The sequence below is a fragment of the Trachinotus anak genome, unplaced genomic scaffold (genome assembly GCF_046630095.1).
Source record: "Trachinotus anak isolate AG129_WGS33_773 ecotype Australia unplaced genomic scaffold, CSIRO_AGI_Tana_v1 ptg000004l, whole genome shotgun sequence".
NCBI lineage: Eukaryota > Metazoa > Chordata > Actinopteri > Carangiformes > Carangidae > Trachinotus > Trachinotus anak.
The window spans coordinates 23,052,911-23,069,092 of NW_027273855.1; the positions used below are offsets into that span (position 1 = coordinate 23,052,911).

Sequence of the window (16,182 nt, forward strand, 5' to 3'; positions counted from 1 at the left end):
AAATATCATCTTTTCAAATTCTCACTCTGATCATCTTTGCATGAGAGATCATCTAACTGGAGTCTCAGAGCCTGCTTTCTGCCAATTGTCCAGATGTTTCCAAGGGTTTGGGAGGGAGGGGGGAGGCAGAGAGCATGTTATATCACAGTCCTATCACTCAGTGTCCTTTTCTTGTGTTTTCTTTCCCAGGGGATCGCACTGTTTCACTCAATGACACGAAACACCAGGTTGATTTCAAGTCCCACCAATGGTTCGGCGCCACCGTGCGTTCCCATGGTGACACAATTCTGGTAAGGCGACCTTTTCAGAAATGACTGAGGGGGTTGGGAAGGGAAGGCCTAAAGTTTCAGTTTTGCTCCACCGTGATGATCAGGACTTTCATTGAAGCCTGGCCACATGGCTGTGAGAGACGTTCTCTTGAAGAGATGTCTCACTCTGACGTCATGGGGGAAAGTGTATGTTCCTTTTCAGAAATTTGTCTCTCACATTACTGTGCATTAGGTTGTTGTCATTGAGGTCCAATTTTCACCTCCAGTCTCGACTCACCATAAAGAAATGTTATGTGCCCACCCCCCAAGTAGCATCAAAGTTGAGCCGCCTGTTGTTTGGTCTGATAGTATGGGTTGTGACCTGGGTTGAGTTACGTGGTTACCCTGCTCCAGATGTACCACTGACCTCAGCCTGGGTGTCCTCCTGAGTTCACCAGGGTGTTGTTGCAACTGAAAAAACATCTCCCATGTTAAAGCTCATCCCATTCATCACCACCATCTCCTCCCACCCCTTCTTTCCTCCCCGCCAATCCCCATCTTTCTCCACCTCCTCTCTGTACCCCAGGCCTGCGCCCCTCTCTACTCTTGGCGGACTGAAAAAGACGTCCCCCACTCTGACGCTACAGGAACCTGCTACCTCTCAGTCCGTAATTTCACCAAATTTGTGGAGTACGCTCCATGCCGCACAGGTAACCATCACCTCTCTCACACTGATCTATTTTTCCTCACGGATGAATGAAAATTATGATTGTAGCTGAATTTTATTTGCTGATGCAGTGTAATGTCTTGAAAGCAGAAGATCTGGTTCTGGATCACATACATACATTCATTCTTGTGTTTCAGAGATCAGTGAGGCGGGGGGACAAGGATACTGTCAGGGAGGATTCAGCGCCGACTTCACAGCGGTAAAAACTATGTTCTTATCAGCAAACAACAGATCATCTGTGATAATCTTCTCTTTGTCCAGTGTAGTGATTTGCTTGGTTCATCTTTCAGGATGGTAAAGTGGTACTGGGAGGGCCGGGCAGCTACTTCTGGCAAGGTATGTAGGACATACCAACCAACCATGAGAAAATCAGGAAGCCCAAGCTTCAAAATGTCCTGTCAAGTTGATCGTCAACACCATTTCTCTTTTTGGTCGTACTTTAGGTCAGGTGATCTCTGCAGCTAAGGAGGACATCATCAAAGCGTACTACCCAGGCTATTTCATGCAGTCTGTGGAAGGCCAGATCCAGACCAAGCAGGTCCAGGCCGAACATGATGACAGCTACCAAGGTAAGAGAGGCTGACTAAAATGCACATTAACACATACCTTCATTTGTTGGCCATGCAAGCTGAGGATGATGTGTGTACTCTTGTGCTTCTCCAGGCTACTCCGTTGCTGTTGGGGATTTCAGTGGTGATCAGGTAGAAGGTAAGTCTATAAAACAGGTTATGTACCCACATGGCCCATGTTAGGTGAGACATATGGAAAGTAAAAAACACAAGGGCAGTTACATAGCAATGCAAATATTACAACTGAAGTGAACAGGAACTGAAGTCAGGAACCAGTCATCAATACTGGAATTCTCTTGTCCTCCTGCTGAGCTTGACCTGTGTATTTTCCCTCCTAAATCTTTATGCTTCGTCTCTCTGTGCTCCTATTAGATTTTGTGGCTGGTGTCCCGAAAGGACTCATGCTTTATGGTTCGGTAAGAAAGCTTAATCATCACTCTTACTTTGGCTTTCATTTCGGTCCTTTTTAGAATGAGATATCGTGGCTTTAGACTTGGGTCTGATACAGGAAAATGAAATAAAATAATTTAAAAAAACAGCCTTCGTGATATCATCACAGTGGGGATTATTTTTGTAGTGAATTCCATACGAGACACTGTGCTTATATTAGAGCCTATAAAAAGACGCTCACCATATGTTGCTGCTGTTCTGCAGGTGTCTATTCTGAATGGTACAGATCTGAAGACCATGATTAACTACACTGGTGAGCAGGTGAGTCCAAGAACCCCCCCCCCCGCAGAAATGTCCTTCATGCTCCGCCTCCCCTGCATTTTCACTGCTCAGCTCCTCGTGAGAGCTCTTAATTTGTTGAGTGAGTGTAAGCAAAAAATAATTTCCTTTGTGCAATTCTCTTCAATAGATTTTGGTCTCTTTCGTGGTTTGCTGTAAAGCTCAGTTATTGAGGGAAAAGTGCAGTGGCAATTTCTGCAAATGGGCCTGGAAGTAGAAAAGCACCGGGCTTGTTGAAACAGCAATGATTGACTCAGCTGAATAAATAAGATCATAAGTGAACGTGTTTACACTCTGGCAATTCGCACTGCTCCTACAATGTCCGTGCTTTTTACAGTGAGGTTCATGACAGACAATTCAGAAAATGAGACAGCTGGAACAGACACAGCACCCATCTGGGCCTAACCTGTAAAAGCCATCAAGCCTTCATGTTTCCTTCAAGCTTCCTTTTATTCTACTAATGCAGAAAGCAAGTCTGAAGATTGCAGTAGCATGACTGTGTTGTACAATCTTTATGATGTTAATGCCATTTGACAATGAGATTAAAGTCATGGAAACACTTTTGTTTACAGATGGGATCATATTTTGGCTACGCAGTGGCGACGACCGACATCAACAGTGACGGGTGAGTGTTCCCTGTTGGGTCTGTTTTTCTCACCCCCCCTGTCTTCCACTGTCTGTCTTTCTTCCTAAACAATTAGCTGACACAATCTAGATTGGATGCTACCAACAACTCATTACAGCTGGATCCTCAGGCGTCAATGTGTCTGAGCTTAAATGAATTTCTGTGTGATCTTCCTTTCTTGTGTGCAGGATGGCTGACCTGCTGGTGGGAGCTCCCATGTTCATGGTCCGTGACTCCGATGGCCGCCTGGAGGAGATGGGCCGGGTCTATGTTTACCTACAGCGTGGCCCCCTGAACCTGGAGCTACACCTACCTCACCTCACAGGCACTGAGGCGTTTGGGAGATTTGGCAGCACCATTGCACCACTCGGAGATCTGAACCAGGATGGTTTCAATGGTAAACATGGGGATTATAGAAATAAATCTAGTTAGCATCATGATGCATTAACTTCCACCTCTTAACTGCATGAATGTAAAACTTTAGATATATTTAAAAAACTGTAGCTAGAAATCCTCCCATTGCTTGACATTCATAAAATTAACGTTCTTAACAGTGCAAATTAAATAATGAAGTAGGAAACAAAGACAAAGACATTTCATTCCAGTATGATTAATGTGACTTTTTCGGGTGTTGGGATAACTATCCTATAGACAAACCTTTTTTTTTTTTACTGAAAGGAAGTGGTCAGCATTATAATACAATAAGAGCTATTTCCTATGTTACTCTTTGTGGCTTCAGTTTAACCTTATTTTGCCAGATAAAACTGTTATTATTTTTCCACAGTCTGCCAAACATATCTCACTAAATCTCTTAACATTCAAGACATAATTTAAATCAATTTCATGAATTAAAAATATCTAATCATTTCCTGACCTTTCGCTCTTTGGCAGACGTGGCAATCAGCTGTCCGTTTGGAGGGGAGGAGCGGCAGGGACTGGTCTACATCTATAATGGGTACTCAGAGGGACTCAGGGAGAAGCCGTCTCAGGTGATCACCGGCCAGTGGGCTGCTGGGACTATTCCTGCCAGCTTTGGATTTGCCCTCAGAGGTGCTAAGGACCTGGACATGAACGGATACCCAGGTGAGTGTGGCTAGAAGTATGTCAAGACCATCATAATATTTTAACCGTTTTTGGTACACTTTCTAATTCTCTTCCTTTGTTTCCTCAGATCTCATTGTTGGTGCCTTTGGTGTTAATAAAGCAGTTCTCTATAGGTATGTCATTTTGAATATGTACTCATTCAGTCTATTTGTTTAAAGGAATAGTAGGAACATTGTAGAAAATTGCTTTCTTGCTGAGAAAATCAGGATGCTTTGTACTCTTTGCCGACTGAGGCTTCAATCCACATCCTTTTCCTTGCCCACAGGTCCCGTCCAATAGTTAACACCAGTGCCTCTCTGACAATTTACCCCACCATGATCAACCCTGAAGAGAAGAACTGCATAGTCACCACTGGAAACACCAGCATTCCCGTTTCCTGGTGAGTGCCCAGTACCGCCACCCGGTTTCCTGTGACACTGCTTCACTGCTGCTTTGTTGGTATTCGTTTGACCCAAGTGCAAAAAGATGGGCTTCCCCATTTCCCCCATACATAAACATTTCTATCTTGGCAGGAAGTTCTGATAAGCAGCGACCTTTGCATCAGCAAGCAGTCAGGGTATTAATTTGTACTCAGTACTGTTCTTATCTGACCTATTTTCAAAATGTCTTCATATCACACTCTTTCTGTTGAGAGCAGAGAAACAACATGCTGAATAGCAGCATTGTGAGCCGTTTTTGGCTTCCTCCAAATGTGCACAGTGTTCGGTTCCAGAAAACTGGAGAGGAAACAGACGACGGGTGCTTGCTGCTCAACATGGTTGACACTGTGCTCATGTGTCTGCTGCTGCCCCCCTGCCCCCCCTTTCCTCCCTTCCAGGTCCTGATCCATAAAGGAAACTCTTGTATACACATGTGTCTTGATTATGCTACGTTGCCTGGTGATGAGGACTTTTTGGTGGGGGTGAAAGGAGAGCAGAGGGGATAATGGGGGGGAGGGGCTGGGAGGGTTTTGCAGTTGCTTTGAATGAGATATTGTTTGGTGGTGGAACACAGCTGGGAAACATCAGGACACGTAGACTCCGTGAGTGTGCGCACACAGCCGTGCAGAAACAGGCGGACACATGAAGTTATTACTACTACTCGAAAGGACTCCTTGTATTCTCTGTGTCTGTCTCATTTTTCACGTCTCTTCCTTTTCCTGTGTTTTTTCTTTTTCCAACACACTCCTGCTGCTTTTGCTCTCTCATGTCTTCCAGTGGGTCTTGCGTGGGTTTAGTAGTAAAAAGGACTCAGGGTTTTGGGATGGCTGACTTTTGGACAGCGTTGTGCAGCTGATGTCATGGGAGACAGCTACAGGCTTATATAGACAGCCATTGACTGGTCAGCATTGAAACCCGAGTCGGTGCCCAATTTCACCCTTCTTAACTCTGCTATTTCTTTGTGTGCGTGTGTGTTGGGTGGGGTTGGGGGTGTTGGAAATGGAGAGGCACTGATTTATCAGCCTGGCTGGCAGCGGCAGTCAGATGCCAGTATGTCTCCAAGCTATTGGCATTTTCTTCATAGTATTCATTGTATTCCCATTACACCCCATGCCCTGTAATGTGAGCCATGTAAGGAGCTGACACGAGAAAAGTGGAGCATGAGAGAAACGAAGGAACAAGTGAGGGCAAGTGAGGTGTCTTGTGCGTACAGCGTATTTATACTGAATCTCTGCCATAAATGAATATGCTTCCCTCATCATGTCCTCGTCCCTTCTGTCCAAAACAGTGTCAACCTGAGTTTCTGCATATCTGCTGATGGCAAGCACCTTCCAGGCATCCTAGGTGAGCCAATTTTCCACACTTGCACTTTACTACAAGCAAGGAAACGATCAAATAGCAACCACCGGTAATGTTTTAAATCCATAACTGCCTGTAGGTTAAAGTGTTTTGGCAGGTAAGGAAGTGTTTTGGATTTTCTTTTGACAAAAAAGGGAGTTCAGCACGCCAAATATCCTCTGTGATCCACCTTTAATGATCAAACCTCTTCTGTGCTCAGTCCCGTTCCCTATCAACCCTGATTTATTATCTCTAATTACTCTATACAGAAAGGTTCCCTGTGCCATTATGTTGGAGTTACATTGACTACATTGTGTGTGATTCAGAGTATTTATAGAGGTCTTTTTTTTTTTTTTTTTAAAGCTGTCATTACACGAGTCGAGATCATTCATCATGCCATGAATGCCTATTTGTGTGTGCGTTATGTGTTCCAGATTTCCAGGTGGAGGTGCAGCTTGATAGTCACAAGCACAAGCAGAAAGGGGCAGTGAAGAGGGCTCTGTTCTTGGATTCCCAGCTGCCCTTGTTCCAGAGGAGTGTGAGGGTTCGCCATGGGGAGCGTGTGTGCAACCACACAAAGATCTACCTAAGGGTATACCTTTCCTTCCAATAATGATGTCATTATACATCATGTGACTGAGCCTTTATAGCAGTCATAATAAAAAAAACCTGATGAAAATTTAAAATAATAAATAAATCAGCAGCTATGGTTATTTTTGCACAACAGATTCTGACTTTTTTGTGCAAATTGCATCTCAGTGAAAACCCTGGTATGTGTGTGTTTGACTGCAGGAAGAGAAGGACTTCAGGGATAAACTCTCCTCCATTTATGTGGCCTTGAACTTCAGCTTGGATCCAAAAGCTGCAGCCGACTCCCACGGCCTGCGGCCCATCCTCAACTATCAGACCACCAACGTCATTGAACAGAAGGTACATAGATCCTGGGTCTGCTGTCCACAACAGTTAACCAACCCTGGTGTGATTCACATCAATATGTGGTGAAGCGGTGTTACCTCATAATGTACATGTGGTTCTTTGATTGCTTAGACTAGATGATAAGAATATCCTCCACATTCGGTAATCATTCTTCATATCACTGGCCAGCTACTCACCCACTCTTCTCCTCTTCCTGATGAAAAAGCGAGTCTGTTTTTTTTCTAATGTAAATTCTAAACTGCTCTGCTGGGCAGACGTCCAGAGTGTCTGGAAAGCTGTTTTCAAAATGAAAATGTGAGGCATATGTACAGTGGAGCGTTCCCCTGTCTCAGCCAGCTTGGCTGTGTAATGGTAACATAGGTGAGCTGTTCCAGAGTTGCAGACACACAAGGCTGGTAGATATTTCAGGGCGGGGCACAGCCGGGATATTTGCCCATCTGGTCGAAATCTTCCGGCATTTAGCCCGTTTTCCTTTGGCAGTGAGTGGAGCTGGCTCAACATGTGGGCATCCTTTCAGCTGTGGCACAGCGTGCACCATATGTGAGTTCAGCAACAGCCATCGGCTTAGAGTGCTTGGGGAACGGCAATCTGTGTAGCTTTATCTCCCTCTCTTTCTCCGTTTTTTTTTTCCTCTGTCCTGGTCTGTTTCTGTCTTTTTCCTCTTGGATCAGGACTCAACCCTGTCATTGATGTCCTCCCTCGATATCAAAGCTGTTGGGCCTCTAACAGATGTGGTCTTTTGCTGAACCAAGACCTTGAGATGAGCCTGAGCTAAAATATCAACCTTAAACCTGAAAAAGCCCCTTTTTACCAAACACCCAAAGAGGGCAAACTTGATCTGTTGTGTGTGTGTGTGTGTGTGTGTGTGTGTGTGTGTGTGTGTGTGTGTGTGTGTGTGTGTGTGTGTGCGTGTGTGTGTGTGTGTGTGTATGTGTGTATGTGTGTATATATAATAGGAGTGGGAGTTAGTGTCAGGCTGCCAACATATTTCATTAATCTTTCTTTAGACTGTGTGAACGTAACAGTGCATAAACAGTGAGGGCTGACTGTTAGACCGCAGCCTTGGCCTTGATCAGACACATGATGCCCTATTGATTTGCACATATGCTTTGAGAATATGTGGCCGGCCATGTAACATTTCATTTCATTGACTCTTGCCAAGTTCTTACTCTCTCCAAGCTGCAGTGAGAATGAGAGATGGTTGATGTGCTCGACACAGTCGCACTCTCTCTCAACTTAAACGTATTCCACATGTTTGTATGAAGAGTTATGACTTAATGATGGTCTGTTAATTACCTTCATCCCCAGATCCCGCACAAAGAGATACATTCGTGCAAAACCACACAGGATCCCAGTTGTTATCACCTTTTTTTTTGTTTTTAAGAACTTGGAAATGGCTGAAACTAGGCATCAATGCACCCATTGTTCTTAAAATAATAACATCTGACCCAATGAGTGTGACTTTGATTAATGAAGAAACTCATATCGCCAAGTTACCGTTTTGATTTCACTGCATGACGTTTGCCCTCATTATGTCACGCGTGGATGTCAGTGTTGTTGTTGATGGGCCTTCTTCTGCCCTGCAGACACGTACAGACCACGGTGCACATGTGGCCAAGTTAGCATGGTGGTTACCATGGTGTCCATAATTAGAACCCCTGGATGGTGTAATAACAAGGGGGGGGCGCTCGGCTCTCTAATCACCTCCTCCATTTCTATTCATTATCCTCATCGTCATGAGCATCATCGCACTGTCACAGTCGCAGCGGGATGCAATTTAGCAATCCGCAGCAGGGCTTTCCCTGCCGCTGCCACACGTTCAGCGGTCGTCCACTTATCCAGTAGTGTTTCTGTTGCTTTCTTGTCTTTCCCTCCACTGCAAATCTTCTCTGAACCGCCCCCACTTCTGCCTCAGGTCGACAGAGATATCCTATGTCACAGAAAGTTCCTCTAGGATGCAGGCTTCCCCTTTTCCATATGATCATATACTGCTGCGGTTGGCTGGGTGGCGTAGCATGTGGTGAAAGTGCGGTTGGCCACAAAGCGCTGTCATGTGGGACGCTGGCGAGAGCTGGCAGGTTTTTTTTTTCTGTTTTTTTTTTTTTTTTTTTTTTGCTCAGTTCCACAGGAGTATGTCCTCTGGAAGAGGGCTCTGGGTTGGACCCCGTTCATCATTTCCTTCTCTTACAATGCAAACAGAAAACATGTGTTTTTCTGGGACAGCTGGTTCAGGCGTGTGTGTGTCTGCGCCTGTCATGACCTCACCGAGTCAGTCATTGTCCCTCTGAGCCATAGCATTGTGTGTGTGTGTGTGTGTGTGTGTGTGTGTGTGTTGTTAACTGTCTGATGAGCGGTGATGATGTCTTGTAAATAAGGAGGGGTCTGCAACCCAGGTGTGTGTGTGTGTCGGGAGGCAGGGGGGTGGAATGTATTAGTCATCCCACATGTCGCATCTTGCTGCACACATCCTGTTGTCTCCTTGAAAACAGATATCTGATTTATCTTGTGTGCCTAATTCTCCTCACATGTACCAGAAGTGTGTTTTCAGTCTGAACCTACTGTATGCTCATCATTAAAACCTTTATCTCCTCCTCTGCGCATCCTTTAGGCTCAGATTCTGCTGGACTGCGGGGAGGACAATATCTGTGTTCCTGATTTGAAGCTGGCAGTCCACGGGTGAGTCTGTTCATTTCCTTATGTGTTTCTATAAACCCCAGAGCATATGAATTTCAGGAAAAATACCAGAATGTGGTGGATGATACACAGTAAACTGTGAACAGGGTAACAGACACTGAACTTTTCACCTCTTCTGCTCAGATGGGACCTGGGGTTTGAGTGCTGAAGCATAAATACAGCTGTTTGTGTTGTTCCGCTGCTTTGTTTCGTTTAGCATACCAGAGAGCAGCTGCTAATAGCCACGGTGTTGCGGTAGTGTAGGTGTGCAGTGTGCACCGTCCTCTGGAAACAGGATGCAGCTCTGCTCCACAGGTGCTACGTTGAAGGGGGGGGGGGCAGGATTGTCACAGGGATTGTGTGCCAGAGTCCCGGCCTCGCCTGCCTCTGAAGCTGTCAGGAGCGCCCTGCCTGCCACACTTTGACTCAAGAAATCTGTTAGCATTTTTCTCAAAAATAACAACCTCCCTGATACTCCCTTCCCTGCTCTGTCATTTTGATTTCACATTCCTATATTTATCTACCATCTGCCTCCATTTTTTTTTTCTCAATGTATGTCTGATCCATCACATATGGAATAATCTGCTGTGAGTGCGGGTTAGAGCTGAGCTCCATCCAAGTGCAACTACAGAAATTGACTTGCAGAATGTGAGATTAGCGCAATTAAAGTAATAGCTTGACTTTTTTTTTGCAGCAAATTATTGAAGCCTAATAGTAGTTAGAGGGGCTGATGGGATGGGCATGATTTAGTGGAATTTCAGAAAGGAAAAAAAAAAAACCATATCCATCATTCCTGCAGTGTTGTTTCTTCTATTCCACTGCCAAAGCACATAACCTGTTAGACCAAGGGTCCCTCAGGGAAGCTTTAAGGTTTTGTGGTGTTTCTGATTCTGAGCCTTTGTTTGGCTTTAAAAAGTGCGATGCCAGTTAGAATCAGACCACGGTTGACTGTCGGGTCGGCAGAGGATCAGCTACAGAAGTCTTCCCTCTCTTCACTTCTCTGCTTTGCTTTATGGGGGGGGGGGGGGGGGGGGGGGGGGGGGGGCTGTAATTAAAAGCGTCTGTGTGGCCCTGCATATGGAACGTCTCATTGTTCTTAGCTGTGGGGAGAGGTGGAGGGAGCGAGGGAGAGCAAGGAAAGAGGAGGTGTTTTACAGTCCTACGCTCTGTTGTACTGCACGTATGACTTTATTGCTACATGGGAAAATCGTGATTTGTTTTTTTTGTAGCCCGGCTCTAAAGACAAATAGATATGCCAAGCAAAAGGCCTGGAAATTTATTGGTTTCATTACAATTTATTGCCCACTTTACTGCCAGCAAACATGCACAATGAATGTCATTGTTTACTCAGAACTTTACTCTGACACAACTTTATTCTTATTTATTTGTCTAAAGAGTCGGAACCCTGTTTAACCTGACAAGTGACCCTATTAGTAATCAGTTGTTTCTTTGTTTGGGTCCTCAGGGACAGGAAGGAAGTCTACCTGGGTGATGACAACTCACTGACCTTGACTTTTAACGCCAAGAATGAGGGTGAGGGAGGGGCGTATGAAGCTGAGCTGTATGTGGTGTTGCCCCCTGAGGCTGATTACAGCGGTATTGCCCGCAATAATGAGGTGAGTGCAATTGCAAACACAGTGAAAATTTACAACTTTTAGGAACTAATATGTATCTTGGGACTCTTTTGTTCTTTTGCTGTGGTTTGACTGATTTGTCCTCCTGGTTCCCAGAGCCTGACCCAGCTGACCTGCAGCTATGAGTCAGAGAACCAGACTCGATACCTCAGCTGTGATTTGGGAAACCCGATGAAGTCTGGAACCAGTGTAAGAACACCACTGTCTTTTGGCTGTTTTTAAGGGTTGTAGTACATGGCACTGTGTCTAAAGTGTATTTTAATAGTAGTAAGCAGTTGGCACCATGTCATGGTTTCCTGCTCTTTGTTGGAAAAAAGTTGTATGCCATCCTCTGGTTGACAGAGGAAATGTCAGTTCGTGTCAGGAAATGTGGTGACAAGAAGCACAGACTCCATCTGTGCCCTCAGCTCCCTGCCGGGCAGAGTTCCCTTTTTTAATGATGGAGTCATAAGCTGGCCTGCTTCTAATGGTTCTGTGAAGGAAGAACGTCAACTAATGATAACTGGGAGAGACTTTCCACTTTCCGCTTTAAAGGTCCCATATATAAAGTGAGATTCCCATGTCTTTTTGATTCTAAAGCAGGTCTAGGTTCTATATTAATACTGTGAAAGTATCAGAGCGCTCAGTCCACAGAGAAATGCTCACAGCCTGTATTCAGAAACTGAGCCTTAAAACGAGTCGTCAGGACGTCCTTAACTTTGTGATGTCACAACAAAGCAGTCACCACCCTCCACCATGCCCCACGCCCCGCCCACCTTGACCCACCATCCAACCTTGCAGGATTTGGTTTCTCTCAGTGTTTACCTGAAATCTGCTACATTTTTACTCAATCACTCAGAAAAACATTGAGCCAATCAGAAGAGAGAGAGCCTCTCTTTTGGGTATCAACACAGGAAAAGTGTAAAATATGGGACCTTTAAAAACAGGTTGTTGTCACAGAGTCTGATCCTGTGTTGTCTCTGAAGCTCTCAGACTGTATTATTATAGATAAAAAGGTAGAAGCAGAGAGACTTAATGTCCCAGTGATTTTCTAAGTGAAGGAGAAAACAAAATATTAATGGAACGCACACATACAGTATCCCTGCTCATTTACCATGTAATAAAAATTACTGCATACAGTCCCTCAGATGAGTTTCTGCACTGAATGTGCATGCAAACTGTGGAGAACAAATGGATCTGAAATTATGAAAACAGCACAGCAAATAGAGCATGTACGCATTCAGTCACTCTTGTCTTATCTGCGTCTCTCTTCTGTTGCTTGTTAGGTCGTAATGGAAAATATTGATTGAGAACTAATTTTCTACGTAATGATGATGATGATTAATATGTCTGATCTTTGTCTTTGCAGCTGTGGGCAGGTCTGCGCTTCACGGTGCCACGGTTGAAGGACACGCACAAAACAGTTCAGTTTGACCTGCAGATCCGCAGGTAAGACACCATGATGTGAACGTACCGACGAGACACTGAGAGTTAATAGTTAATAATATGTGTGTTTTCCGGTTCTCTTCAATGATGTCAGCTAATCAGAATCCTTTTTTTCTTCCTGTCTCTGTTTCCACAGTAAAAATGAGAATAATTCCCACAGTGAGGTTGTGCCCTACAAGCTGGAGGTGGTTGTTCAGGCTGATGTCATTCTGCAAGGGTGAGCCGAGTGTCAAGATTTCCTCATTTGAACTTCAGTAACTTCATTAAAGCCTCTATGCACATGTTCTCACACCGCCACTTCTCTTTTTAAGTGTGTCTCGACCAGATAAGGTCTTCTTCCCGCCAGCCAACTGGAAGGTGACCAAAAACTATGGGGTGGAGCAGGACGTCGGGCCTGCAGTGGAACATATCTATGAGGTAATCAGCCATAGCTGTGCAGACTCATCGGGGCTGAGCAGATTGGGTTGGAAAGCAGATCTACTGTTCATGAAGCAAGTCAACTTCCCAGGGCAGAAATGAGGGAAAACCAAAGAAAATGTACTCCAGATTACGTAGTGTGATTTATTCCCAGGCTGTGCGGATCCACTTTAACTTGGGTGACACTAAACAGAGCTCTACTCCAGGCAACCTATTTGTAGATTAAAGAAATATGTCAGATATGAAAGTTTCAGCAGGGGAGAAAAATCAGATGCAACCTCACAGCTGCACTGCAGCTACAACAAAAAAAAAAAACGATCAAGCTGCTCCTGAAGTTTTCTAATACTCCACATACTTAACTTTCCTATTTTCATTTTCCAGCTGGTGAACAACGGGCCCAGCCGGATCAGCCACACCCTGCTTGAGCTGCGCTGCCCCCTCAGTGTCCAGGGTCACTCTCTCCTTTACCCACTGGAGTTCTCCACAGAGGGACCCATCAACTGCACCTCCGACAAAAACATGAACCACCTACACCTTAAAGTGAGTACCACGCAGATGTGCGCAGATGTGCTCACCTCTCAGGGTCAAATGAGGCAAAAATCAGACAGTGAAGGTCTCCCACTGATTCCCAGTCAGATGTATGATTAACGGTTGGATCCTCCCCGCTGCCGGGCCCACACCCACCTCCTCCTCCCAGCTTCACAGCCCCACCCAGGACACTTACCCCACCGCCGCTTTGAAGTCCCAGCTCTTCCCTATGCTCAGCACAGCTTGATGAACCACCTCACTCAGCAACATACGTACTCATCTTCGACATCCAGCGATGCGCCCCTTATACCAAGATGTAGCTTTGGGATTTTGTGGTCAGAACATCCAGAGCAGTTGTTTGTGTTTACATCTGAAGCTTGACAGATGTTGAACAGGGCTGTGAGTGGTCATCTGTCTTAGCTCTGATTTAATGTTTTTTTTCCCCCCCTGGTGAATTGCTAAGTGCGATTTCCACGGGAATCCATGTGGAGAACTGCTCACATGCTTCTGATTAATGACAAAAAGCCTCAGGGTCATGCTAACATTAGCCCGTATATTGACAGAAAGGGTGGCGTGCTCTTCTGCCCGGTGGGGTCGGCAGTGTCTGTGTTGTCCTGCTGGCTGACGTGTGCGTGCTTGTACTCTCTCTTCCTGCAGCTCCAGCACACGTCCACAGAGCCACCTATCCTGGCGCTGAAGGGCCATGAGCACCGCGTGGAGAGGAGGGACGCCCACAGGAATCAGCTCGCTCATTTGACTAACCTGGTGAGATGCTAACAGAGGAAGTGTCACGCTCGCTTGAATAAACGTTGTCAGGCCAAAAGGTGAGGTCTAATGTAATAGGTGGCTTCAAAGTGTGGGAATGAGGAGCTTGAGTTTACGGTTTAGGGGAAATGTGGTTAGAGCAGATCAAGACTTGTTGAAAGATGAAACAATATATTTAACTGCGTCGCCTTAAGCGTGCAATTCTGGACCTATTTTGGTGGCTCTTACATGAGGCCCCTGGGATTGGGTAATTAGCTTATGATGTCGTTAAAAGGGAGGGGTGAAAGGGCACAGGCCGTGTCCCTTTGTGGTGATTAACATTAAAGAGCTTTTAGTAGTGGTGGAGGGGTGGAGACCCAGAGAAGATGTTGGACACGGGTGGCTTTTTTTTTTTTGTCAGTGATGCACCGACCTCTCTCTAATTTTCGGCTCTGGGTGCTGTGAGGCCCCTCGAGCCCCCACACACTGGACCCATTGATAAACCCACCTGCAGGTAGCTGCTCTCTCTGTCTCCATCTGTGGATACCTGCCTCCACCAAAGAGGTCTTTGTCTGAGCACCTTGTTGCTCTGAACCGCGCTCGTTTATCAAGCATGTCCAATGACACGTTAGCATGAAGGAGCCGATTCTCCTGTTTCCCCTGTGTCTGCACTTTTGTTTGTCACGCTCAGTGGCAGAAGACGTCCCCAGTCACAGTGTCTCTTTATTAGAGTCTGTTAGTGTTTAGCAATGCTTGGATGAAGCTGTCATCGTAGGTCACAGTATGAGAATTGAGAATGACCTGCTCAGTCTTTGAAGAGCTGATCTACACATAGAGAACAAAGGACTGGCTGTAACTGCTCTAATAGTTAGAAAGTAGTTTATAATCACTTTTTTTAACACTTTTACTATTACTTTCATTGTGTTTTAGAACTTTATATAATACATATATTATATTATATTATAAAATACATATGTATTATTATTGTGCAAGAGCAAGAGATATATTTGGTTTTACTTTGTAAACTGTCACCCTTAATAAAACATTTCTTGTCTTTTTAGCTTTTTAATTTGTCAGGAAGTCCCTTGGATGTAACTCAAGAAAACCTGCAGTGAATCTGAAAATCATTTACTAACAACTTATTAAAGTGTGCAACTGAAGCTTTGATGCTTTATTAGTGAAACCCACAAGTATGTATGAACAGAATACCAATATCTATAACGGCATTATTACAAATACAAAGGATAAACACCAGCCAGAGATATCTCTACCTCTATGGAGATATCTCTACCATATTATAATGTAGAAATGGGGCTGCAACTAATTATTGTGTTATTATTGATCCAAACTCCAGAACTGAAACAGATTAAATTTACAAAGGCACAAAACAGAAAAAAGTCCTCAGCCTTGAGAGGCTGGGACCAGAAACTTTATTAGAATGCTTTCATCAGCTGACACATTGATTAATCAACTAATCATTTCAGGCTTTTTTTTTTTTTTTTTTTTTTTTTTAAAACAAAGAGTTAACCTGTGCATGCCCTGTGTGTGCAACAGCTGTGAGTCAGACTAGACTGTTATCTTATGAAACTGTGGGAACAGCCTCCACGCCCCCTCAAGCTCCAGATCTTGACCACGTAATCCCACCAGGGAGGACATGACATGCAGGCATCTTTGGCACTGGACCATGTTCATGTCATTTCCACAAACTCCTGTGGCCCCGCTGCCCTGGAGCATTAGGGAGGTCTACCAGGAGGAAGTGGACTGATATGCTCACTGTCTGTCTGAATACCCTCATTAAGTCTGTCTAAGACTGAGCCTAAAGGAGCTAGGCGGGTACTCTCCTCTCCTCCTGCGTTAGCCCAACATGGTGTAATAAGTAAACTAATGCGCTCCCGCAGGAAACCCGCCGAAACCTCTCAGTGTGGTGGTGGTCTGGCTGCAGCAGCAGCTCCGAAACACACTGCGTGCACGTTTTAAAGTGTTAAACTTACCAAGCTGCATTATGAGGATCTAATTAAGAGTGTGTATTCTACAGTCTTGAGAAAAATGGGCTGGTTTTAGTGGTT

General features: G+C 44.9%; 1 protein-coding gene across 1 annotated transcript in view; it reads left to right on the forward strand.

Annotated features, from left to right (window-relative positions):
* Positions 1-16,182, forward strand: part of itga5 (integrin, alpha 5 (fibronectin receptor, alpha polypeptide)) — a 32,066-nt gene that overhangs the window by 13,184 nt on the left and 2,700 nt on the right. Inside the window, exons 3-26 of the mRNA XM_071477202.1 lie at positions 190-290; positions 835-958; positions 1,113-1,174; positions 1,266-1,311; positions 1,419-1,544; positions 1,639-1,683; positions 1,917-1,960; positions 2,199-2,255; positions 2,846-2,898; positions 3,087-3,295; positions 3,790-3,981; positions 4,070-4,115; positions 4,268-4,381; positions 5,710-5,765; positions 6,194-6,351; positions 6,552-6,689; positions 9,304-9,371; positions 10,834-10,984; positions 11,099-11,191; positions 12,351-12,430; positions 12,564-12,644; positions 12,739-12,844; positions 13,226-13,384; positions 14,030-14,137. Coding sequence (XP_071333303.1) covers positions 190-290; positions 835-958; positions 1,113-1,174; positions 1,266-1,311; positions 1,419-1,544; positions 1,639-1,683; positions 1,917-1,960; positions 2,199-2,255; positions 2,846-2,898; positions 3,087-3,295; positions 3,790-3,981; positions 4,070-4,115; positions 4,268-4,381; positions 5,710-5,765; positions 6,194-6,351; positions 6,552-6,689; positions 9,304-9,371; positions 10,834-10,984; positions 11,099-11,191; positions 12,351-12,430; positions 12,564-12,644; positions 12,739-12,844; positions 13,226-13,384; positions 14,030-14,137 — 2,417 coding nt within the window. The remainder of the gene's footprint in view (positions 1-189; positions 291-834; positions 959-1,112; positions 1,175-1,265; positions 1,312-1,418; positions 1,545-1,638; positions 1,684-1,916; positions 1,961-2,198; positions 2,256-2,845; positions 2,899-3,086; positions 3,296-3,789; positions 3,982-4,069; positions 4,116-4,267; positions 4,382-5,709; positions 5,766-6,193; positions 6,352-6,551; positions 6,690-9,303; positions 9,372-10,833; positions 10,985-11,098; positions 11,192-12,350; positions 12,431-12,563; positions 12,645-12,738; positions 12,845-13,225; positions 13,385-14,029; positions 14,138-16,182) is intronic.